Below are 26681 nucleotides of genomic sequence, written 5' to 3' on the forward strand. Positions count from 1 at the left end.
AGTAGTACAAGGTCTCGATAGCAAGTCAACACACACTGTAGTTTAAGCGATGTTCCAGGCCGTCTGCTCTCGATGAAATAGGTCGAATCTGGAGCGGAGCTCATAGAGCTCCACAGCACCAGCTAGAGGGAACTGTCATCGGTGTCTGTCCTAGTGCCAACCTGAGAACTTTAATACACCAATGCATCATTGCTATCGATACCACATCCCTCCCCCCTGAAACGGCACACCGTCGTTGAGTATGGCTTGCAACGGCAGGTGGAGGGACCCAGGGGCAGCACAGCTGAGAGGACGGACAGCGGAATTGCCGGGGCACGCTGTCCACCTGTGACCCTGAATTGCTCGCGAGGGGGCGAGGAAAATGCTCCGTGGAAAACATGCCCAGGTCGCGCACCGCCACTGGGTAATCCTGGATGAGGAGGTGAAGCAACGTCCTCCACGGGCGACATCAGTGGTGGCGGCGGCAGCGGCAGTGTGACGGCAGCCTCAGCATCCATCGGTTCCGGCACTGTGGAGGAACATGGCGGCAGCGGCAGTGGCAGTGGCAGCGGCTGCGGCGACCAGAGTTGGGGCCGTGGTGGCGGCAAGAGGCTCCCGTCCGGTGCAGGTGACAGGACCGGCAAGGGCGACGACGGCAGGTGTGCCCGTGGCAGAGGCGCCATCGGTGGAGTTGTGGGCTGAGGCGGTGGAAGCCGTGAAGCCTCCAATTCTGCCGGAAAACAACCAGCGGCAGAAAACCGAGGATGGCACAAACAGATCTGGTTCTAGTGTCACTTGACAGTGTGGGAGGGACCAGAAATGACAAATAAGGCACGGCCAAGCTGGCCAAGAATGCGCCCCTGCTCCCAGTGCAGCCTGCCAGAGAAAATGCAATAGAACACCAAATCATGCGGTGCCAAGCCAGAACGAGGCGAAGCAGTGGGAGTGCGTGGTGGCAGGTGCAATAGCTGCAGGAGTGAGCGATGGGCATGGCCATGTAGCAATTCCGCTGGGGAATGGGTGCCACACAGCTGAGAGCGGTAGGAAGCAAGGAAAGTCTAGAGTGCGCGCTTGTGAGAGTGTGTGGTGCGCAACTTGTTCATCTGCGACTTAAAACGTACGCACAAAACGTTCAGCCTCGCCGTTCGACTGGGGGGTGGAACAGGGTTGAGGTCAGATGGCGTATGCCATTAGTAGCACAGAACGCTTCAAACTCTGAGGACACGAATTGGGGGCCATTGTCGGAGACAATAACTTTAGGAAGGCCCTCAATGCAAAAAATAGACGTCAAAGCCCGAATAGTACTGGCAGATGTAGTAAAAGACATAGGTTCAACAAAAGGAAAGTAGCTGTACGCATCAATAACTATCAACCAGTGGGTGTCCCAGAAAGGACCTGAAAAATCAATGTGAACACGCTGCCAAGGTGCAGTAGAAGTCAGCCATGCAAAGAAGCGCTGGCAGGGAACAGATTGATGCTCCACGCAAGAGCGACAGTCAGCAAGCAAATTCTCAATATGTTTATCAATGCCGACCCAGGTGCAGTGAGGATGCACTAATTGCTTCACCCACATGATAACCCAATGACCAGGAAGCAGCAATTGGAGGATTTCCAACTACAACGAATGAGATAAAACCACATGAGACTGATCATTGTCAGTTCGTAACAAGATAATACCATGGTGTACAGACAAGTTGTGACGTTGTGCAAAGTAACATCGAACAAGTGAATCACGTATCTGCGTAGCAGATGGAGGCCATTGAGTATGAATATACTGCAAAAGAATGTGCAAGAAAGTGTCAGCGGCTGTCGCGGAAGCAATGCGATGAAAATCCACTGGAAAACCATCAGCTAATTCCTTATCTTGCGAATCAATAAACATGCATGACAATTTGGAAGAATCAAACACTGCATCAGGACCAATAGGTAGACGAGACAAAGCATCGGCATTGCCATGCTGGGCCATAGGCCAACTAAAATTTCGTAATTGTAGTTAGACAAAAACAAAGACCAGCATTGCAACTTTTGTGCAGTACAGGCCGCAACTGGCTTTGACAGGTGGAACAACGATGTCAAAGGCTCATGGTCAGTGACCAAATAGAATTTGCGACCGTACAAAAAACCATGAAACTTTGTCACTCCATATACAATAGCTAAAGTGTCTTTCTCGATTTGAGAATAGTTTTGTTGGGCAGAATTGAGCAACTTAGATGCAAAAGCAATCGAGTGATCGACAGAATTAATGGTGTGCGAGAGATCTGTTCCAGTGCCGTGTGAAGATGCACTGACAGCCAAAACAACTGGTTTGGAGGGATCGAAAGGAGTCAAACAGCAATCACTCAACAAAGCAGATTTGAGCTTGTGGAAAGCAGCGTCACATTCGGAAGACCAAACAAAAGGAACATTCTTACGCCGAACAAAGGCACTGCAATCTGCCATGCATTTGGTATAAACCGAATATAATATGTAATTTTGCCCTACACAAACTGAAGTTCTTTCAAGTTCCTGGGTGCTGGCAAGTCTCTAATCGCAATGAGATGTGACGGCAAGGGGCGGGGACTCTGTCCGTTAATCATATGTCCTAAATACTGAATCTCAGTCTGAAAAAATTTGCACTTGTCTCTGTTACACTTCAGCCCTGCCTGCAAAAGTACAGTAAATAAGGCATGCAAATTCTGCAAATGTTCGTCAGGGGTGCAACCTGATACAACTATATCGTCCAGATAATTGGAACAACTAGGGATAGTGGCACCCAACTGCTGCAAGTAAGACTGAAAAATAGCAGGAGCCGAAGCACAACCGAATGGAAGGCGGCACAACTTGAACAATCCAATGTGGGTTTGATCACAAAATAGTACTGCAACTGTTCGTCGAGTGGAATCTGATTGTATGCGTCACACAAGTCAATCATGGAAAAGAATTTTCCCGTACCAAGCTTATCAAAAATGTCTTCAGGATGCGGTAAGGGAAACGTAGCTACCACTGTCTGGGGATTTATGGTAGACTTAAAGTCAGCACAAATACGGAGACGACCGTTTGGTTTCTCCACACTCACAGTACCGGGTGTGCGCACCGGAAAATAGGCATGGTATTGTCTTTAACTACAACATGCGCTGCAAAGTCTCGGCGCAACCAAGGCCATCAGTAAAGAGTTCATCAAAATCATCGCATAATGCAGCAACACTATCTGCCTGGTCACTAGCGCTCATGCAAGGTACATTGTCCTGAATTGCGAGGCCAAAAAGTTTAAATGCGTCCATGCCAAAAATGTTCATAGCATCACTAGAGCGGAGCACATGGAAAGACACTATATGGGTCGTTGCACCATACGTGGCTTGCAAACTACACACACCGAGCACTGAGATTTCCTGTCCAGTAAATGCAGTCAGTGTGGAATGTGAACGACGAAGCGGGGGCAAACCAAGCAAGTCATACGCTGATCTGTTCAGTAAAGAAACAGACGCACCAGTGTCCAGCGTCAGGCGAACACAATGTCCACAAATGTTCAAAGTAACAAAGGTTTCCTGAATGCGAGAGGAAGTGTCTGGCAAAACTTGACTCACACAACGAGCTGTTGAATCACGGGAAGCAGAAGGCCTTGAATAAATGGCATTAACATCCATAGGCTGATGTGAATCAGGACCATGGCGGTTGCCGTTGCGGTGATGCCCATGCGAGTCACGCGAACGGGAGACAAGTTGTGAATTAGTGTTTCTCTTAGTACACACAGCTTGCACATGTCCTTTCTTATTACAAAAGTAACACTTTGCTTGACGGGATGGGCAATTGTCCCATGAGTGGGCACGAAAGCAGTTCGGACATGATTTCAGTTTCTTTGTGGGTGCCTGGTTTGGAACGTGTTTACTTGCGCGCGAGCAGTGTGGCTTGGCTGGCTGTGCTGGGGCCGAGCGGAAGGGCATGTGTTGTGCTGTGCTAACAGTACATACACACGGGGTCACGTCGAATGCAGAAGTAGCCATGTCTAATGTATCTTGTCTGTCTAGCAAGTTCACTACTTCCTGCAAAGACGGGTTTTTAAATCTGAGAATTTGCTCATGGATGCGAAGATCTGCCACATTCTGTGCAATAGTATCTCTAATCATTATATCCACATATGAGCGTCCACATGAGCAATTAAAGTCACAGTCAGAAGTTAGGCCATAAAGGTCCGCTAACCAAGATTTATTGGACTAAGTAGGGCCACGCCGGAGGCAAAAGAATTTGTAGTGTGCAGCTACCACATTACACTGTCACAGAAGTGGGAGCTCAAAGCATTAATCACTTTGTCGTACATTGTAGTTTCTGGGCAGGTGGTGGGAAACAACTTGACGAGCACATGGTACAACACAACAATGGCGTTGGCAATGAAAAAGGCAAGGCGCTCTCTACCTGGTATGTTGTATGCTGCGAAGTGTGCCTCGAGCTGTGCGATGTATTCTGGCCAGCATTCAACATCAGGATTGAAGGCACGAAATGGCAATGGCGTCAGTACAGGCAGTGGCGTCGGAGGTGCAGAAGTAGCTGCCGTTTGTAGAGTGACCAGTTCATTTATGGCAGCAAGCAGCTGCGTCATTTGCTGAACCCAAAAACATACAAGATCGGACAGTGAAGCCTTTTCCTGTGGTGAAGCCATGGTTTACACAATTGAAAGTCTCATACTGAGGCTAGCATGAAAAGAAAGCGGTACCGAGCAAAAAAGGAAATGATAGGAGAGGAAAGGGGAGTCCTCATCGCCGACTTTTGTATCCCGCCTGGAAGGCGGTGCGTGGGTTTGCTCCGGTAAACTGAAAGGTTGGCCAAATGAAGGAAGGGAGTAGGAGTGGGAGGGGACAAGCACTTCAGAACTGCGATTAAAATATTAGATGTTTACTATAGGCAAAAACAATAAATGGTTACGTAACTTTGCATACATCCTGTTGTGAGTAGTACAAGGTCTCAAAAGTCTCAAAAGTCAACACACACTGTAGTTTAAGCAGTGTTCCAGGCCGTCTGCTCTTGATGAAATGGGTCAAATCTGGAGCGGAGCTCATAGAGCTCCACAGCACCGGCTAGAGGGTGCTGTCGTCGGTGTCTGTCCTAGTGCCAACCTAAGAACTTTAATATGCCGTGGCATCATTGCTATTGATACCACACTATATGTGCAAAATAAGTAAAATTTCATTATTTTCTGTCCTTTCTGGAGTTGCAATTTTAATCACCAGGTGCATATATACAATTATTAGTGCCGTGGTTTGGTTGTTGCCGCCCTCTAAGGAGTGTTTAATGTGAAGTACACTAGGTCTTTCAAGTCTTTGATGTTACATTGTACAAATGTGTTGTTAGTGCAACATTGTAAAGCCCCATGTGCCAGGAACAAATAACCTTCACATGACAGCATGTACCAACCTAAATGGGCAACTGAACACAACTGCTTCTGAGAGCATCATAAGCTTGTACTGGAGCCCACTGATTTAAGTGGCTGCATGACTGTTGCTGCGCTTGGGATGAATTTTGTATAATAGTTTACTTTTACAGGAATAATTACAACTATTTATGGTTGAAGTGTTGGAGAGTGTTAAACTGCTACAAGGCAATGCCTTTTCTGCTGACACTAATGCTTCTCTGGAAAAACAACTAGCACTTTTGCATTTTGCATGGCAAGCTGTAAACTTGTAATGTTTAAAACTTAAGCCAATTCTTGTAAGTGTCCCTATTGTATTACATCTGCAACAATAATAAGATGGCTACTCATAAAATACATTTCAGAATTAAAAAAAAAGAGAAATATCAAATGAAAGGAAACATTTACATTTGAAAGGCTCATTGTTCAGCTATTTTTCACTGTAATCTCTGCATAAAGTAATCATAAGGGTACACCAGTTTGTTAATTCCATTGTCATAGAATGTTGTTGCCTGAGACTCCAACCACACATAGATGTCTGCATGTATTATCTCATCATCATAGAAATGCTGTGTTGCTAGCTAGGTCTTTTAGTGTAGAAACAAGTGAAAATCACTTGGACTAAGGTCCAAACTATAACCAAAATGCCCGAGTCCAAAACCACCTAAGATCCTTTGAGTTTGGATGGCTCTGTCAGGGCATGTGTTGTCATGAACAGAAAAAGAACCTTAGAATACTTTCAATGAAGTGTCTGAATATCTGTGGAGGAATGGCAGTCCAGTCTCCCACAGGAGCCAAAAGCAAAGAAGATATTGATGTTAGATGCTGGGATCTGGAGCAAAGTTAATATTCGCTCTCATTCTAAAGGTGCTGCATTGGGTCCAAGTTGGAACTCTGGGCAGGCCAGTCCATATTAGGAATGTTACTGTACGCAAATGGATAGGGTGGATTGTCAGTACTGATATGGACAATCACTGTCCCCAAACAGTTCCCCAACTGAACCCTGTATACGTACAATGCTGTAAAATGTATTCATATCCCTACTGAACCCTGTATACAATGCCGTAAAATGTATTCATATCCTTCCCAATTTAAAATTTTCTTAAGCACCATTGTATAGTGGTATTGTATAGGCATGTCTGGTTACAAACATTGTATAATAGCGTCATAAGGGAACCAGACTAAACACGAAAAACACTCCCATACTGTAACACTATCTTCTCCGTATTTCACTGTTGGCACTACACCTGAAGGCATGTAATGTTCTCCAGGGATAGGGCAAACCCAAATCCTTCCATCAGTTTGCCACAGGGTACAGTGTGATCTATCACTCCAAATCACTCATTTCCAGACATCCTAGGGTCGGTGACGTCACCCTTTACACCGTGTTGAGTGTTGCTTAGCATTGACTAAAGAAATGTTTGTCTCATGAGGAGCTGCTCGACCATCATGGCCCATTCCTTTTAACTCCATACACACAGTCATTATGCTAGATGGACTGCTGATAGTACTTTGGGACTCATGAGTGATTCCTTCCACTGATTTCATGTAATTTTTTACAACCAGTCTCTACAGTGCTTGACGGTCCCTTTCCATCAGGACATGAGATCTGTCTGGTCTTCATATAGTTGTGATTGTTCCTTCACTACCATGTGGCCAGCAGTTGAATGGAGCAGCTTTAGAAGGGTTGATATATCCTTGCTGGACTTGTTATTTAGGTGACTAGTCAAAGTTCGAAATCACTGAGCTCTCCTGACTGACCCATTCTCATGTTACAGCTTCTCTACTGCCCACACACTCCTCCCTACTTTCTTTCATTATGCCAGGCCTGCCTCTTGTGACATCTAGTGGCATTGTATGTGGGTGTCTGGATACAGACATTGTACAATAGTGACAAACTCTTGCAACTTTGACAACTTCAAACTTCATAAAATTGAAGTGTGTTTTCATTGTCTGTGTGAGTATATAGATGAGGGAAATGCTGTTTCTTTCAGTCGTTGTGGATTCTCAGAACATATTGGATTCATTGTTGGCAGCAGGTGTGGTGCCTTTATGTGGCTGGAATGTTTTCCACAGGTGGTCTGTACCATGGTGCATATTTTGAGCAGCCATTTGCATGAATGGTGGTGTATCAGGGCATGACGATGACCTAGTGTAACAAGAAACATCATTCATCTGACCAAGTGACATACTTCTATTGAACTACTGTCCAATTTTGATGGTCCTGTGCCCACTGCAATTGTAACTGAGGATGTTTTGGGTCAACATGGGAACAAATAGGAGTCTTCTGCTGTGGAGCACAACATTCAACAATGTGCATTGTACGATGTGCTCTGAAACACTTGTGCCCGCACCAGCATTCTACACCGTCATTAGATCTGTGTGCCACAGAGCACTGCATGTCCTGTCTTACGAAATGGGCAAGCTTCTGATCTCCACATTCTGTGATGAGGTGAGAACATCCAACATCTTGTCAGCTGCTCATGATTTCATTGCCTGTCAACCACTTTCCATACATATTCATGACTTTAGCATGGAAATAGCCACCTAACTTCACCATTTCTGAGATGCTTGTTCTCAGGTGCTGGCCCATAAACATCTGCCCTTTTTCAGTGTCGCTTACATCAATGAATTATCTCATTTGTAACACATATCATCTCTACTCTACTTGTATACTTTTTTGCCACATGTTCAAAACATCACCAGAGACTTTCAATCTCGTGATGGGCAACAGTCATAATGTTTTGGCTCATCAGTGCATGCCAAAAGGAATACATTTACTCCTATGTTTATTGAAGCATTCATTGACTTTAGGAATGAGTGACAGAGTATGAAGTTTCCATTTGTGGCAAACATAGACAGAACAGATATGAGATAGAAAGTAACTTTATATGGCAGAGGATTCATGCAATTGATTCTTGCAACAAGGCCACTGATAGTGCAGCTCACATCAGTGACTTTATAAACTGTGTGGAGGTAATGACATTGATCCATACAAGTACACCTTGTATGTCTGTAAATCCAAACTTCAACAGTTGGTATATATACAAAACCTTTGAGTTCCTCATTTCATATGATAACTTCTTAAAATTCTGGGTGTGGAAATTGACTCTTTGATACACCTACCCGTACTCTTACAAACCCCCTATGATGACACTCTCCTATCATTAGCATATCACTCTTTTTTTTCTTTTTCCATGTTCCTTCTGTCTCTGCCTCTACCACTATCACCTGATGCTGACTGAAACTTTTTTCTTTTCTTACTCATTCTCTGTTTTTCTGTTACTTTTCTTGGCTTCTTCAAGCATTTGTCTTAGTTTCCACACACTGTATAGACCATTGTTTCATTTCTATTCTACATCTTTCATCAAATTTTTGCTTGCTGCTACATCTTGAATGATTAGGTCTCTATCATATTGTCTTCAGGTTAAGTTGGAATATGCACTAGCATGTCTTCTCATTAAGGAGCCCTCACACATTCAATAATATTGTCAGACTGTCAATACATTGACAGTCAGAGGGTGTGTATTGATGTGTTGTTAATACTAAAAATATTGACAAACAATACTTATGGCCCCAAAAGAATTCTTAGTATTGTCAGTATGTACAGAGCATGTAAGTTCGAGACCATATTGTGTGACAATATTCGCCATTCTGACATCAACATAGCTTCATGAACCAGCAACACAATGTTACTGTGCACTGTTTATGTTTTCAGTTCATCTTTATGCATAAACTGCATATCATTGCTGGGATTAAAGTTTCCAAGTAGTCTTTCAACACAAAACATTTTTAATAGGACTATGCAGGGCTAGTCATTGAATGTACCTTTTTAGGGTCATTGATGGGGGAACTAACTGCAGCATTATTTCCTTATTAATTTGAAGACATAGCATGGACAACATCTTGAGAGGGGGATATAAGAAGATGAACATCAAGAAAAGCAAAGCAGGGGTAATTGAATGCAGTCACTTTAAATCAGGCGGTCTGAGGGAATTAGATTAGGAAATGAGACACTTAAAGTAGTAGATGAATTTTGCTATTTGGGCAGCAAGATAACTGGCGAAGGCCAGAGTAGAGAGGGTACAAAATGTAGAACGGCAGTGGCAAGGAAAGCATTTCTGAAGAGGAGAAATTTGGTATCATTAAATATAGATTTAAGTGTTACAAAGTCTTTTCTAAAGGTGTTTGTCTGGAGGTAGCCATGTATGGAAGTGAAACATGGACAATAAACAGTTTAGGCAAGAAGAGAATAGAAGTTTTTGAAATGAGGTGCTAAAAAAGAATGCTTAAGATTAGATGTGTAGATCATATAACTAATGATGAGAATGAATAGAATTGGGGAGAACTTTGGGGTGCAACCTGACTGAAAGATGGAATTGGTTGATAGGACACATTCTGACACATCAAGGGATCACTAATTTGGTATTGGAAGGAAGTGTGGGGATAAAAATTGTAGAGGGAGACCAAGTGATGAATACAGTAAGCACATTCAGAAGGATGTGGGTTGCAGTAGTTATTCAAAGGTGAAGAAGCTTCCACAGGACAGAGTAAAATGTAGAGCTGCATCAAACCAGTCTTTGGACTGAAGATTGATTGACTGATTTTTATTGCCCAAAAACAAAACATTTACAGGGATGTAAAGCTTGTATAAGCAACGTCAATAAATGTACAAACAACAATGACAATAAATACACAAATAATTAATCTATGTTAGAAATTATGCTCACAGAAATCTTCCATTGTATAAAAACAATTCTGAATTAATAACGTTCTTACAAATATCTTAAATTTTTTCAGCTCCAGACTCTTAACTGACTCTGGTAGTTTATTAAATAGCTTTACAGATGTGTGTTTGAAGCTGTTTAGTGTTTTGGTATATGAGCAGTAGTCTTTTCTTACATCATTACAGTGTTGTGTGTTATAACTATGTACATCAGAATTCAGATCAAAACTAGACAAGTTCTTTTTAATGTACAAGAGACATTGAAATATGTATATACATGGCAAGGTCATAATACTGAGTTTAATAAATAATTCTCTACAGTGAGTCCTAGGTGGTAATTTACATATCAGTCTGACAGCTTTTTTCTGGGCTGTAAATAAGCATTTTGAGTAGCAATTATTTCCCCACAAGATTGTCCCATGCGTCAAATGAGAGTGAATATAACTATAATAGACAGAAAGCAAAATTTTCTTATCTACTGTTGCTTGTAATTTTCTGAGCATAAATATTCCTTTAGAAATTTTTGGTGTTAAATAATTCACATGTGCCTGCCAGCCTAAATTATTTTGCAAAACAATGCCAAGAAACTTTACAGGAACTGTCTCTAAGATGATTCTATTGTTATCAGATGTGTTTAATTCCTGTGTTTTATTTATGTTCATAGGCAGGCTATTGGCATTGCACCAGTCAGAAAGTATATCTACCTTGAGTGAGGTTAGAGTTACTTATGTTATTGTTCATAGGCACTGTAACACTTAAACTGATATCATCTGCATACAAGTAACAGTTTGTAGTATCATCTATTACATTGCTAGGTAGGTGGTCTAGGGGTAGTGTCTTTGATTCATAATCAAAACGTCTTCGGTCCCGGGTTCAATCCCCGCCACTGCCTAAATTTTGATAAATAATCAGCATTGGCGGCCGAAGACTTCCGGCATAAGAAGTCAGCCTCATTCTGCCAACGGCCTTGTCAAAGAGGGCGGAGGAGCGGATAGCAGTTCATGGCACTCTCTTGTCCTAGGGGTGGGAAATTGCCCCTAAAGGCGGAAGAATCAGCAATGATCAACGACATGAGGATGCAGAAGGCAATGGAAACCACTGCATTAAAGACACGTAACGTGTATCCACAGGACATGTGGCCTTTAATTGAAGAAGTGTCATGATGATCTCTCCATTGGCAAAAGATTCCGGAATAGTCCCCCATTCGGATCTCCGGGAGGGGACTGCCAAGGGGGAGGTTACCATGAGAAAAAGATTGAATAATCTACGAAAGGATAACGTTCTACGAGTCGGGGCGTGGAATGTCAGAAGCTTGAACGTGGTAGGGAAACTAGAAAATCTGAAAATGGAAATGCAAAGGCTCAATCTAGATATAGTAGGAGTCAGTGAAGTGAAGTGGAAGGAAGACAAGGATTTCTGGTCAGATGAGTATCGGCTAATATCAACAGCAGCAGAAAATGGTGTAACAGGTGTAGGATTCGTTATGAATAGGAAGGTACGGCAGAGGGTGTGTTACTGTGAACAGTTCAGTGACTGGTTTGTCCTAATCAGAATCGACAGCAGACCAACACCAACAACGATAGTTCAGGTATACATGCCGACGTCGCAAGCTGAAGATGAACAGATAGAGAAAGTGTATGAGGATATTGAAAGGGTAATGCAGTATGTAAAGGGGGATGAAAATCTAATAGTCATGGGCGACTGGAATACAGTTGTAGGGGAAGGAGTAGAAGAAAAGGTTACAGGAGAATATGGGCTTGGGACAAGGAATGAAAGAGGAGAAAGACTAATTGAGTTCTGTAACAAGTTTCAGCTAGTAATAGCGAATACCCTGTCCAAGAATCACAAGAGGAGGAGGTATACTTGGAAAAGGCTGGGAGATACGGGAAGATTTCAATTAGATTACATCATGGTCAGACAGAGATTCCCAAATCAGATACTGGATTGTAAGGCGTACCCAGGAGCAGATATAGACTCAGATCACAATATAGTAGTGATGAAGAGTAGGCTGAAGTTCAAGACATTAGTCAGGAAGAATCAATACACAAAGAAGTGGGATACGGAAGTACTAAGGAATGACGAGATACGTTTGAAGTTCTCTAATGCTATAGATACAGCAATAAGGAATAGTGCGGTAGGCAGTACAGTTGAAGAGGAATGGACATCTCTAAAAAGGGCCATCGCAGAAGTTGGGAAGGAAAACATAGGTACAAAGAAGGTAGCTGCGAAGAAACCATGGGTAACAGAAGAAATACTTCAGTTGATTGATGAAAGGAGGAAGTACAAACATGTTCCGGGAAAATCAGGAATATAGAAATACAACAGGAGTCGATTCAGAAGAGATAGAGGATCCAGTATTAGAATCGGAATTTAAAAGAGCTTTGGAGGACTTACAGTCAAATAAGGCAGAAGGGATAGATAACATTCCATCTGAATTTCTAAAATCATTGGAGGAAGTGGCAACAAAATGACTATTCACGTTGGTGTGTAGAATATATGAGTCTGGCGATATACCATCCGACTTTCGGAAAAGCATCATCCACACAATTCCGAAGACGGCAAGAGCTGACAAGTGTGAGAATTATCGCACAATCAGCTTAACAGCTCATGCATCAAAGCTGCTTACAAGAATAATATACAGAAGAATGGAAAAGAAAATTGAGAATGCGCTAGGTGACGATCAGTTTGGCTTTAGGAAAAGTAAAGGGACGAGAGAGGCAATTCTGACGTTACGGCTAATAATGGAAGCAAGGCTAAAGAAAAATCAAGACACTTTCATAGGATTTGTTGACCTGGAAAAAGCGTTCGACAATATAAAATGGTGCAAGCTGTTTGAGATTCTGAAAAAAAGTAGGGGTAAGCTATAGGGAGAGACGGGTCATATACAATATGTACAACAACCAAGAGGGAATAATAAGAGTGGACGATCAAGAACGAAGTGCTCGTATTAAGAAGGGTGTAAGACAAAGCTGTAGCCTTTCGCCCCTACTCTTCAATCTGTACATCGAGGAAGCAATGATGGAAATAAAAGAAAGGTTCAGGAGTGGAATTAAAATACAAGGTGAAAGGATATCAATGATACGATTTGCTGATGACATTGCTATCCTGAGTGAAAGTGAATAAGAATTAAATGATCTGCTGAACAGAATGAACAGTTTAATGAGTACACAGTATGGTTTGAGAGTAAATCGGAGAAAGACGAAGGTAATGAGAAGTAGAAGAAATGAGAACAGCGAGAAACTTAACATCAGGATTGATGGTCACGAAGTCAATGAAGTTAAGGAATTCTGCTACCTAGGCAGTAAAATAACCAATGACGGACGGAGCAAGGAGGACATCAAAAGCAGACTTGCTATGGCAAAAAAGGCATTTCTGGCCAAGAGAAGTCTACTAACATCAAATACCGGCCTTAATTTGAGGAAGAAATTTCTGAGGATGTACGTCTGGAGTACAGCATTGTATGGTAGTGAAACATGGACTGTGGGAAAACTGGAACAAAAGAGAATCGAAGCATTTGAGATGTGGTGCTATAGACGAATGTTGAAAATTAGGTGGACTGGTAAGGTAAGGAATGAGGAGGTTCTATGCAGAATCGGAGAGGAAAGGAATATGTGGAAAACACTGATAAGGAGAAGGGACAGGATGATAGGACATCTGCTAAGACATGAGGGAATGACTTCCATGGTACTAGAGGGAGCTGTAGAGGGCAAAAACTGTAGAAGGAGACAGAGATTGGAATACGTCAAGCAAATAATTGAGGACGTAGGTTGCAAGTGCTACTCTGAGATGAAGAGGTTAGCACAGGAAAGGAATTCGTGGCGGGCCGCATCAAACCAGTCAGTAGACTGATGACCAAAAAAAAAAGGTAGGTCATTCATATATAATATGAACAAGAGAGGGCCCAAGATTGACCCTTTAGGAACACCATGGTTAACGGGTAAGAAACTGGAATATTGGTTATTGAAGTAAACAGTTTGAGATCTATTAGATAAGTATGACTGAATAATTTAAACAGCAGAGACTGAGAAACCTACAGTTTTTAATTTCAGCAGCAGAGTGTTGTGGCACACAGTGTCAAATGCTTTTGATAAATCAAAAAACTTTGTACTTACAATAAATTTTTCTTCTTTTGCTTCAAGACAGTTACATATGTAGCTCATGACAGCATCACATGTTGATAGATGTTTCCTAAACCCAAACTGGCTATTTGAAAGTAATTGATGAGAATCTAGAAAATTGATTATTTGAATACTCATTAGTTTCTCAATGACCTTGGGTAAAAGTGGTACAAGAGAAACTGACCTATAATTGCTAGGCAAATTATTGTGACTTTTTTGTGGACTAGGATTACTTTAGCTGCTTTTAATTTTTCAGGGAAACAACGTTCATCAAAGCAGTAGTTTATGATGTGACAGAGAACCTCTGCTATATTATGACTACTAAGTTTCAGTATTTTAGAGCAGATATTGTAAATATCCAGTGAATCACTTTTGCTAAGAGAAAGAATGACAGAGTGTTCATCTTCTACACAAATGTGTTCAAAAGAAAACACATTTTCCATAACATTTTGGTTTTTATAGGCAACATCCAAATAGTAGCTAGGTTCATGTTTACTATCAGGTATCTTAGTAACTACACTATCTACACTGTTTACAAAATAATTATTAACACTATCAGCACTAATTTTGGATCTAGATACAAATTCTTTGCTACCCGATGCTAGATTCTCATTAATGATTTTCCACATTTCTTTTGGTTTATTAATAGTTTGTGCAACCAATTTGCAATTATATTCTAATTTAGCTTTCTTAATACCCATTCTGTACTGATGTTTGCATTCTTTATATCTTACTTTCGCATGCAGACAAGATAAATTCTTTGCTAGGTAGTAGAAATTGTTGCATTGATCTTTAAGTGTTCGTAGTTCCTGTGTGTACCACTTATTTTTATTGATAGTCGATACCGCAAGAACAACAACAACAACAACAACAACAACAACAACAACAATAAATTACACGACAGTGTAGACAAGGGCTTGTACGTAGAAAAGTATGCCATTTATATGTAGTGACTACTAAGAGGCCTGTGAATTACATGTCACCCTCATCAGCATTATCACAAAAAATATTTGTTAAATTAATTACCTAAATATGCCATTGCAGTATAGATATAATTTTCTCTCTTTTTTCTACCAGCTACATCTAATATAATTGTCGCACACACTTCCTTTTGGGTGTCTGATATTTTAACTTTCTAAAATTGTGTAGCCGACTGACAATATTGGTAGTATTATTGATGATGTGGGATTCAGTTCCATATACAGGGTGTTAAAGAAAGTGTTGAACACTTTGAGAGATGGCAGTACTCATCGAAACAAGAAAAATAAGTGCAGTAAACGTGGGAAGTGGAAATACATATTTTCTGCAATAAACACATGTTGACATGGGGTGTTCATTGTTTTGTCCACTCATGACAGTGCACCCTTCTGCCCTCCAGCATAAGGAATGATGCACTGTTTGAAGTATACCATTTGTTGTTATACCTGCTGGCACACATTGAAGATGCAACCCTGTAGCATTGGCACATCTTTGACTGGGGACAAGTGTCCCCATAACCAAGCACCCCCCCTCCCCCCCCCCTCCCCCGCACGACCACCACCACCACCACCACCACCACCACTTAGGTGAGGACCCTGCATAGGTTCATGATCAGGGTAGAAAATATGGTTCTGGACACAAATTTATTTTTGTGATTATTATTCAAACCACACACAAATTAAGTAGTCCGTGCCAATATACATTACTGAATGTACAAAGTTAGTGAAGCACTGAGAAAGATTGGTGGAAAGCGACATGGCAGCTAACTGTACCCAGGGCTCTTGATGTTCGAATGCTCTATAAAATCTCTTCTTGGCATCAGATTTTCATGATCCGAGAATACCAAATACTAGCCAGATCCACATCTGAGGCAAATCCTTTGTAAATCAGCTTCCAATTGCCTCTCATAGCAGCGCCAAAGTGTAACGTGCTACGGCTAGCCACATACTGCGTACTGTTCACACCAAGGAGCCGCTCAGTTCTACCACCAAAACCACCTTTTACATCGTGCTATGTCGCTTCCATTACGGAGGGACTTCCCTACGTCTTTTATATATTACGAATACAAGTGCCCTAAGCATGAACCAGCTTTCAATAAACATTTTCTGTTTTTGAACATACACATATTATAATAATTTATGATTTTAACAAATCATTTTGCTTTTTTCATATATTCATTACAAAACTCTAATTTTCCTGTCACACATCAAGGACTTTAAATAACAAAGAATGCACGCTCCATAATTGCAGATATACAGTTACATAATACTACCTACTTATAATCGATATAAGTGTTACAGGGCTTCCACTGTCAGTCTTCCTAGGTGCAAGGGTACTTACGTCCCTCGGATGCTGGAAATGTCTGTCGAACAGCTTATCAGAGGGCACTCTGTGCTATCAACATTTTTCAGCATAGATGGCACAGTCTCGCAGACTATGTCCATTTGCTGAACCATAGCAGAATATCATATCCACCGTTTCACTTGTTGAATAGAAAGTTTTCATTGCTAAGAAGTGGTGGAAGAGAGAAAATGTAAATGTAGTACTCTATTTGTACATACAAGTAGCACAATAACAGTAAACACATAAGTCAATCCATGCTTGGAAGAAGGCAAAACACCATGATATGTACCTAGGGTTGACAGTAATGAACAATAAGGCAGACAAACATCCGAAAACTAACATAGCTTATAACACAACTTGAACCACACAACTGACCGCAGACCACCTAATGTTAGGTAAAATACTATGAGTAAGACATCATAATATGCAGTCGACACATCTGATGAAGCACCAGTGCAACGACTGTGCTATATCTACAATTAAGCGTTGTGCAGCCCATCCTATAAACTTGTTTGTCTCTCAAACTATGTGTTTCTGGACCCATGCTTTATTGGACTTACTTTTCTTGTTTCGATGAGTACTACCACCTTTAAAAGTATTTGACACTTTGTTTTGAACATCCTGTATTGAAGATTTGACAAACTAGTATTGTCTATAAATAGTGGATTCATTCAGTCCACTTTTGAAGATGCCATTGTCAAAGCTCAGTTAAGCAAGTATTATTTGCTCATAAATATTTAACACAGAATGTATAGTAACACATATAGGTGAGAGATTGGTGCAAGATTTCAGATTTTATACCACTGGGTATTTGAACTTCTGAAGCTTAGTAAACCACAACATTTCAGAAACATTTATGATGCTCACTGAGTATCAGACACAGAACCTCTGCACCAACCAGTGCCACAGTATTCATTATAAGAAGTTATATTCCTTCATCTGTTTGGGTACCTCTTGTGAGCTTGTTCCTATAATTCCAATATTTTAAGTTTGAAAAATATGTACAGAAAATATCAAGTGGTATTACAAAATTCTTCCTCATGTTTTTGGTTTACTTACATAATTTTTGGAAAGGAATATTTCTGACTAGATATGGTTTTCAAGTCTTTGCAGCAGAGAGTCAAAAATAGAGTAACTGACCTGAAAGAAGAATTAGTCCTGTGGGTCTCTGGTAACTGTCAGATGACCGTAGCACGAATGAGAAGAATTCTTGTGGAAGCAAAAGCAGCAAAGGAATTATGCACAACTTTGCTTTCTGAGACCAAGTCAGCTATTAAGGTAAGAATAATTCTATAGTAATATTAAGATTTTGTTCCAGTTTTGGTATATTCAGGCACTTACACAGTTTGATGAATATGCTACAAAATTGAAAGTGCACAGCCTCTGTGTTAATGTTAGTACCAAAAACAGTACTGTATTCTTTCTGTTAATAAAATCTGTGAAATAAACCAGCACTATGACATCTAGGTTACACTACAAGCACAGGGATACTTTTACAGTAAGTCCTCATTGTGTTTCATATAGTGTACACCTGTACTGTTCAATACCATTTGACATTGCAACAGCACCAATTAAAGTTTTCTCATTCTATGTAAAAAATAAATAAATAAAAAAAAAGACTGGCAGCAGTGATGTTTGCCAGCAATATGGACTGACCCCAGAAAAGAAATGTAATAAGACAGTGAGTATAAATATGTGTCTCAAGGATACACCAATGTGATGCTTAAATAGAGCTGTTGCTATTCTATTTTAGCATTTCTGCCACTCTCATTTAGACACCTGTTGTGATGAAATTATCACAGTTGCAATATCTTCTGCCAACTGAGCACATTCACTTTTAAATAGTTATAGAAAATATTCATCCACAGAAACAAGAATGTAATTCCTACTTAATCTTTGCTTATGGAAATGAGGCAAAGTCACATGGAGTAAGGTCAGGAACTCCGAATGCTAGTATAAAGTTTAGATTGATATGCTGCAACATTATCCTGTTGAAATAGCCATTTGATGGTCTCATCTTGGATAGATGGTTGTAAGTCCTGATATGACACCATACAGCTATAGCATATTTTTTTGAAAGGTGTACACATATATTTCAGTACTACTCTTCTAGTGAAAAAGACAGCCAGAATATTGTAGCTGTGTTACCATTTGTGGCAGCATCACATGCAGCATTACAGAAGCCACAGGCAACCAACAACTGCAGGATGTCAACATGCCAATTACAGCAACGAGGCTGTTTGCACATTGCAAGACAGACCAGATTCAGCACCAACAAACCTACCAGTGCAGTGGTAAGACAGGGGTCTTTCTCCACCAATTGGCCATGATAATGTTGTCAGAAACATGGCTGGAAGATGTGCATTGGTACAAAAATATGAACTACTATCTCATATGAATAGCTGTGGCGTTTTAGCAGAGATATTCACAGCTCAGCAGACCTACAATGATGAGGGATCCATTCCACGCAGTGTCACACTGTGGGTCAGCAGACAGCCACCACAAGCCTGGTCAGCTGCCACCACCATTCCATCTTCTAGCAACAAGCCCTCTTTCCAGGACGTCTGCTCACCACCTGGTGGACTACTTTCCAGGCTCATTCCAGCTGCAGCTCAAGCGCATCATGTCATGACTGGGGCAGTACAGCCACTCTCCCCTTCTATGTTCATGTGAGAACAATGGTGTTACACGCCACCACTCGTATAGGCTGGATTTCCCACCAAGTGTTCCAACTGTCCTCCATGCTACTGACACTGCCCACAAGCAGCTGCGGGACGCCAAGCAGGGTCACAAGCTGCTAGTTTGGTAACAGGAATCAGCATTCTGGGATGCATATGTCAGGCTACCAAATGGACACCAGACGACACGGTGCGGCACATGCCCACGTGCTACTACATTGAGAGAACCATGGCTGCCACACTGCTGTCTGTTAGTGTAGTCGCATGATTTACAATAAAGTGACTGACTTTTGATATTGTTTTACTAAGCTGCCATTATAATCTCATCACCGCAACCCACCGTTGCCACCCAATCCTGTACAGAAGTGGCCTGTCACCTCCAGATCGACTCCAGTACTCTTCTTGACAGGCTGGGATTTTCACACCTTGAAATAAGCAACTTCATCTTCAAATATTCTATTTTTTTTTTTTTTTTTTTTTTGGAAGTAGGTTGGAAGACAAAAGTAATAAAGCCACAGTTTGCCATCTATAACAGTGCCATCTATAACAGTGCTATTAACAAATTAACAAGAGCAAGTTTTCACTTTGCCTTCCTCTGGTCTCTGAACTGACGTAGCCAGTCCATTACAGGGGAACCTGCTATTTAACATGGACTTAAAATGCTGGCACAAATTGGTATATTCCACATTAACAAATCATTGACATAGGTGAAAGGAGTGATAAGTGATAGACAAAATATATGGAGATCTGCATCAAATCAGTCTTATGATTCAAGTCTACAACTGCAGCAGTTTTTAGTTAAAAGTATGATGGGGAATGTGGGTGTTCAGCGGCACTAAGGCTAGGGCCAGGGGATTTTAACATATAATCAGGCATTATCAGCAGTGAGCAGGAGGAGCTTGGCGGTAAGTTGTTGCAAATTGTGGGTTGGTACTGAAAGAATTGCTTGTCTTTTTAATGAAAGAAGGTGTGCTGCTGTGATGGAGATGTTTTGTAATCACAGTATAATTCCTTTTAGTGAAAGCAGAGTAATCAATCACAATAGGATGTCCAAAGTGATTAGATTTGTGAGTTTGTGGAAAAATATGAAATGTAGATATGTAAGGCTGCAGGACGAAGTGAACTCAGGTGAGAAACTTGGGTCTGGAAATCAGAGCAAGCAGGCATTGATTTGGGGAATGGAATCCTTGAGGCAAGGATTGTGGGTCAGTGAATCAGACTGTGCTCTTCTCAGCAGTGATGCAACCTTTGTCTGAAGTAAGGGTGATGATGTCATGAACTGGTTTTTAGACAGTGGCTTGGTGCTCTTCCATTTCTCATGAGATTGGTGTCATCATAGAGGAACCTAAGGAAGGAAGGTAAGAGAGACAAGGTTGGATTTACAGGCCAAGTGACAAGTAAATGCTTTCATTGTAAGGACCAGCATTACCACTGTTTGATTTTGTGTTCATGACTCTGTAGTCACCTAACCAGAAATCTTGTTCTTTCTGCTACTGCATTTCACATATTCCTACTGTATACAACTTCAGCCTATTCATTTGTCATTTCAAGTTCATTAACCTATCTGCACAGTTACAGGATCTATCATCCATGTTATGACCTGTCATCATCATCATCATCATCATCATCATGACAGGTCATAACATGGATGTTAGACCCCGTAACTATGTAGGTAGGTTAGTGAACTTGAAATGACCAATGAATAGGCTGAAGCTGTATCAGTAGGAATAGGCTGTAGTACACCATATATATTTCTACGTATACATCTATACTCTGCAAACCACCGTGATGTGCAGGGCAGAGGGTACGTCCTATTGAACCAGTTAGTAGGGTTTCTTGCTGTTCCGTTGATGTATGGAGCAAGGGAAGAATGATTGTTTGAATGCCTCTGTGTATGCAGTAATTATTCAAATCTTCTCCTCACAATCCCTAAGTGAGTCATACATAGGGGGTTGTAGTATATCCTTAGAGTAATCATTTAAAGCCAGTTCTTGAAACTTTGTTAATAGACTTTCTCAGGACAGTTTATGTGTGTCTTCAAGAGTCTGCCAGTTCAGTTCCTTCAGTATCTCTGTGACACTCTCCTATGGATTAAACAAACCTGTGGCCATTCTTGCTGCCGTTCTCTGCATACATTCAATATCCCCTATCAGCCTATCTGGTTCGTGTTTCACACACTTGACCAACATTCTAGAACTAGTCGTGTGAGTGATTTGTAAGCAATATCTTTTGTAGTTTGATAGTGCTCAAGCCTGCCTACTCGTCAAATATTGGGCGTCTAGGAAACCTGCTTTCAGATTGCTAGACAAACAATTCAAACAAATTGTATTAATGAGTTTTATTATGAAAATTATATGATAATACTTAACTTTGAGAAATACAAAAATGTGTCACAATCACTGGGTGACATGCAAAACAATCAATGTTCTTCAGTATAACAATTCCAAGATTGAACAACATGGAATGCACAAGCATGGTAATGAGCTTTGACACTTCTATTCAGGTTGCTGGTCTTGAAGCTTCTCATAGAACTGGGCTGTGACCAGTCGGGTGCGATGCTTATGTTCTCCTCGCATAGAGGCTGCTGCTGTCGTGTTTTTATCCTGGAAAGAGTTTGGTCAGCGTGCAACTAGCTGACTTATTCTTCATTGCCCTCTCTGCTCTCTCACTCCCGACTGGCGTGCCAGCGCTTGACTTTATGCTGCAACAGTCCTCCCCTCCCCAAAGCAATGGACTGTCATCATATAGTGAGCTCAACAACGGCAGGGGAGACAGGAGTGGGGACACTGTGATGGAATGGAAGCTGTGGCTGCAGGGGACATAGGCTTCCAGTTGTACCCTGCCATCTGGCCTTCACTCTGGTGGAAACGGCCCCCAGAAAATGACAAGAAGGGTACTTGTCCATCTCCTGAGGCCCATAACCGGATGTAGAAGACGTCGGCTGCTGCGTCGTGGGCAGGTACATCTCCATCGGTAGGACGAGAGGAGGGGGAGTAGGCAAAGGCTCTGTCTCCATAGGGTCCTCCTGCGGTGTCGTGATGGCACCCTTTGGCAGCTGCTGTTGCTGTGTTGTTCTCGGGATCTGTGAATCTGGGGGAAGGGTTACAGAAGGATCACTGTGCACATGACAGTGGTGAATTTGATTGTGATGTCGGCACTGCAATCCAACTGGGCCTGAAGTGAGATACATGCTTGTACCAAGTCAATGAAAGATTTCCCTCAAATCCAGCGTTTGCAGCCACTAAAAACCCTGAAAACACAATATCATGTGGCGTGAAGCAATACTTGCGGCTTTCCTTCAGTGGAGGTGAGGGGGTATATCAGGTGGAGCAATGTCCAAAGGCAGTGACCGTGAAGCAATTCCACCGGCGATGGTTCATATCATGGATGTGAACAATAAGAGGTGAAAAATAGTTGCAATGCTTGAGCCCTGGTGTGTGCGCTGCGTAGTTTGACCCTGTTGCTTGAGCTTCACTGTTTGACTGTGGACTAAACGGTGCACTAGTTAGGTGCTGTATGCCGTTGCATTCACAGAATGTTTCAAATTCATTTGTCATGAATTGAGGGCCATTGTCTGATACTATGACTTCAGGTAAACCTTCAAGGCAAGGAGTAGAGGACAACACCTGAACTGTGCTATGTGACTTTGTTGAGTTCATAGGCACAGCAAAAGGAAACTTTCTATAAGAGTCTACCACAATCAACCAATGAGTGTTCCAAAAAGGTCCCACAAAGTCTATGTGCATGCGTTGCCATGGTGATTGTGACTTAGGCCAAGCAGTGAATTTTTGTGCTGGAACAGACTGATTTTCTGCACATGTGTGACACTGTGACGTCGTCCGTTCTATCCCTGCCTAACTGTTTCATATGAACAATTTTCTCAGTGTCTGTTGTGATGCAACTGCTACACTTCTTTTTGCAAAGGTTTGGGGATCAACACACGTGACTGTCTGCTGACATTTTGAATAAGAATCACACCTTACTGTATAACGAGGCTATGGCGATGGGCAAAGTATCAGCGCACTACAGGGTTCTTTATGCGATGCAATGAGTGAGGCCAAGATGTGCAAATGTATTTTAGCAAAATGTTCAAATCTGAATCAGCGTATGTGGCCTGCGCATTTTTCCTATAGTTCAAATGAAAGGGTTGAAGCAATTCAGAAACCTGAGCATCGATGTGATAACAAGATGCAGCAGAAGTGTCAAAGTCTGTATCAGGGCCAATCAGAAGACGTGAACGTGTGTCCCCATTACCATGTTGAGCTGTTGGATGATACACAATCTCATATTGATATTGAGACAATAACGGAGCCCATATACAACATTGCCTGCGAATGTGGTGTGCAGTACATTGGTCAAACGCAGCGCTGCATCTCAAAAAGGTGCGAGGAACACATCAGGCATGTTCGACTTGGACAGATAGAGAAATCTGCTATAGCTGAACATAGCATCAAAGAAAACCACACCTTTGACTTCGAAAACACCAGGGTGCTATGCCGAGCCGGGAGCTATTGGGATAGCGTCATTAAAGAATCAATAGAAATACGGGTCCACGAGAACCTTGTGAACAGGGACGAAGGCTATCAACTGAGCGCGGCCTGGAATCCAGCATTAGCCGCAATACGCCAGGAACGCAACAAGAACCGTCCAGCTCACGAGACGCAATCAGAATGCTCTGACGGAGACACGAACGGCGCACCCGCTTCCCCCTCCACCTCGCCCGCCGGCTCCTCTGGACCCAGCCTCCCGCGGCCAGGTGGTGGGGGGCACACCGCAGGTATAAAGGGACCGGCATCCGCAAAGTCTCGGCACTTCGCCAGAAGATGATGAGTATGTCACTCGTCGAAACGTCGCTGTTTGAAGACACCGCCACCCGGCTGGAAGCCCGAGAACTCTTCGCCAACGGAGCCCATATTTGCAATTTTTGGGCAGTTCATTCAGGAACCGGCTTCGTCAGGTAAAACAAGGACTGCAAAGGCTTGTGATCTGTTACTAAGTACAATTTTCTGCCATACAAATAGTGGTGGAATTTGGTGACATCATACACAACAGGCAACGCCTCTTTTTCTGTTTGTGAACAGTCACACTGAGCTTTGGACAACACTTTTGATGTGAAAGCAATAGATCATGAAAACTGTGCGAAATCACTGCACTGATTCCGTAAGAAAAAGTCAACTTGCAACACAACCAGTTTGTCCAGATCAAAGTGAACCAAGCATCAATCACTGGGCAATGCCCCTTTGAGTTTTTGAAAAGCTTCTTGGCACTCATCTGTCCAAACAAAGGGAACATTCTTGTAATGTAAGCGATGCAATGGAGCTGCGATTTGAGCAGCATTCGGTATGAACCGAACATGATAGTTCATTTTCCCTAAGACTGACTGCAATTCTGTGATAGTGCCAGGAGCTGGCAGGTTGCGTATGGCTAACAAATGTGACTGAAGAGGGTGTACACCTTGACTGTTTATGACATGACCAAGATACTGCAACACACATATAAAAAAATCACACTTGTCCAGTCTACACTTTAGTCCTGCACCAGATAACACATGAAGCAAAGCACACAAATTTGCAATGTCTTCTTCAGGTGTACAACCTGCTACAACAATATCGTCCAAATAGTTTGAACAGTTTGGCGTTTGAACAGTCAGCTGTTCCAAATACCGTTGGAAATGGCACTTGTGGAACCACTGCCAAAAGCCAAGTGCAAATATTTAAACAAGCCCAAATGAGTGTTCACAGCACACACTTTTTGAGATTCTCCATCGAGTGGTATTTGAAGATATGTGGCGTACAAATCAATTTTTGAAAAGTAGCTAACAGCGCCTAATTTGTCCATGAGATTCTCTGTGTGTAACAATGGATATGTATCAATCGCAGTTTGTGGGTTGACTGTTGACTTAAAGTCAACACAGAGGTGATAGTGACCTGAAGGTTTGGGGAGCAAAACTATTGGACTTGCCCACCCATTGATCAGCTTGTATGGGCACAATAGCTCCACTGTCTTGCAATTCTTTAAGTTCAGCCGCCACTTCATCCCGTAAGGCGATGGGAACAGTTCCGGCCTGGCAAAATTTCAACTGAGTGTTGTCTTTCATGCGCAACAAAATTTTTAGCCTTGCCTACGCCTTCAGAAAAGGGTTCAGGGAATTCTTTCAACAAGCTAGCTACTCTGTCTCTTGCACTGAATGCAGTCACTGACAAAACATTATCCTAAATTTTAAAGCCAAACAAATAAAATGAATCAAGTCCAAATATGTTCTCACAGTCGCGTGATTTAGTTCAGTGAAAGTCACAGTTCGCGTATGTAAGACATACATGGCAGGCAAAGGATATTTTCTGAGAATGGGATTGTCTTGTCCATTATAAGCTGTCAGGTGCGTGCTAGTTTTAGACAGAAGTGGGGAGCGTGACAGTTCACATGTGTTACAATTCAGCAATGTATCAGAGGCACCTGTGTCCAACTGAAATTTCACATGTTTTCCACTAATATGCAAATGTACAAAAAGTTTGTTGGACTGGTGTAGGGCCGAAGAAACTTAGCTTGCTAGTTTTGCTAATGCCTGCAGTAGGCTTTGAATACACTACATTGATGATGTACCTTGGGACTAGAATTTTGTGAGTGGGCACAATTCTTGTGTTTGTTCCATTGCAAACATATGGATTGTACGTGACCTTTCTTGCCACAAGCGTAACACTGTGTCTGTCTGGACAGTAAGTCTTGGCATTTGTGCCATGAGTAGCACCGAGGGCATGACTTAATTCCATTCGCCTGTTTAGAGAGCTGCTGATGCAGTGTGAAGAACTGTTTATGTGGTGTGGTGACCGCAAGCTGCTGCTGCCAACTGAGCTGGTTGTAAGTAAGGGTCCACTCGACCCGACAAATTGATGGCTGCTCAAATTTATCGGCCGACATGGCACCTGAATCATACTGATCTAGTATTTGCACTTCACGTTGGAACGATGGATTGGAGTGTTTCAAAACCTGTTCTCTAAGTCTGACATCAGTTACATTGTACACAGTTGTATCACACAACATAACATCTGAATATAAAGCACCACAAGCACATTTGAATTTGCAATTCTGTGTCATGCTCTGCAAGTATGTTATCCACTGGCAATAAGTTTGTTCTGATTTTTTCCTGCAATTAAAGACTTGTTACCTAGCTGCCACCACATTCACTTTTTGGTCATAATAGTTAGTTAGCGAATCTACTATCTGATCATAGGAAAGTTAATCTGGTATGGCATTAGAAAACAATTTCTGAATGAGGCGAAACACTGCGCTTCCTACTGTTGACAGAAAGTAATGTAGTTTCACAGTACCTGGTATGCAGTGAGCAATTACGTGGGTGTCAAACTGTTGCAACCACTCAAGCCAATCTTCGCCTTTGTCATTAAACTGGTGATAAGGCAGTATAGCACTTGGAGCTACCATCATCACTTGTTGCACAGTTTTGGTAGATAGGTTCACCAGGA

At 42.0% G+C, this 26681-nt stretch overlaps 1 protein-coding gene across 1 annotated transcript; it reads right to left on the reverse strand.

Moving 5' to 3' along the window:
• LOC126474904 (uncharacterized) lies at positions 1 to 26681 on the reverse strand. The gene is made up of 3 exons (XM_050102401.1): positions 26529 to 26681; positions 4369 to 4555; positions 1 to 709 (listed from the first exon to the last, which is right to left on the reverse strand). The coding sequence occupies exons 2-3, from the start codon at positions 4550 to 4552 to the stop codon at positions 171 to 173; spliced, it is 723 nt and encodes a 240-aa protein (XP_049958358.1). The 5' UTR covers positions 4553 to 4555; positions 26529 to 26681; the 3' UTR covers positions 1 to 170.

The sequence above is a fragment of the Schistocerca serialis genome, chromosome 4 (genome assembly GCF_023864345.2).
Source record: "Schistocerca serialis cubense isolate TAMUIC-IGC-003099 chromosome 4, iqSchSeri2.2, whole genome shotgun sequence".
NCBI classification, from domain to species: Eukaryota; Metazoa; Arthropoda; class Insecta; order Orthoptera; family Acrididae; genus Schistocerca; species Schistocerca serialis.

Coding starts and splice junctions, on each gene's coding strand:
- LOC126474904 (XM_050102401.1), bottom strand. CDS start 4,552: ATGACGCAGCTGCTTGCTGCCATAAATGAACTGGTCACTCTACAAACG. Junction 710..4,368: donor CGCAGCATACAACATACCAG/GTAGAGAGCGCC, acceptor GTTTTCCGGCAG/AATTGGAGGCTTCACGGCTT.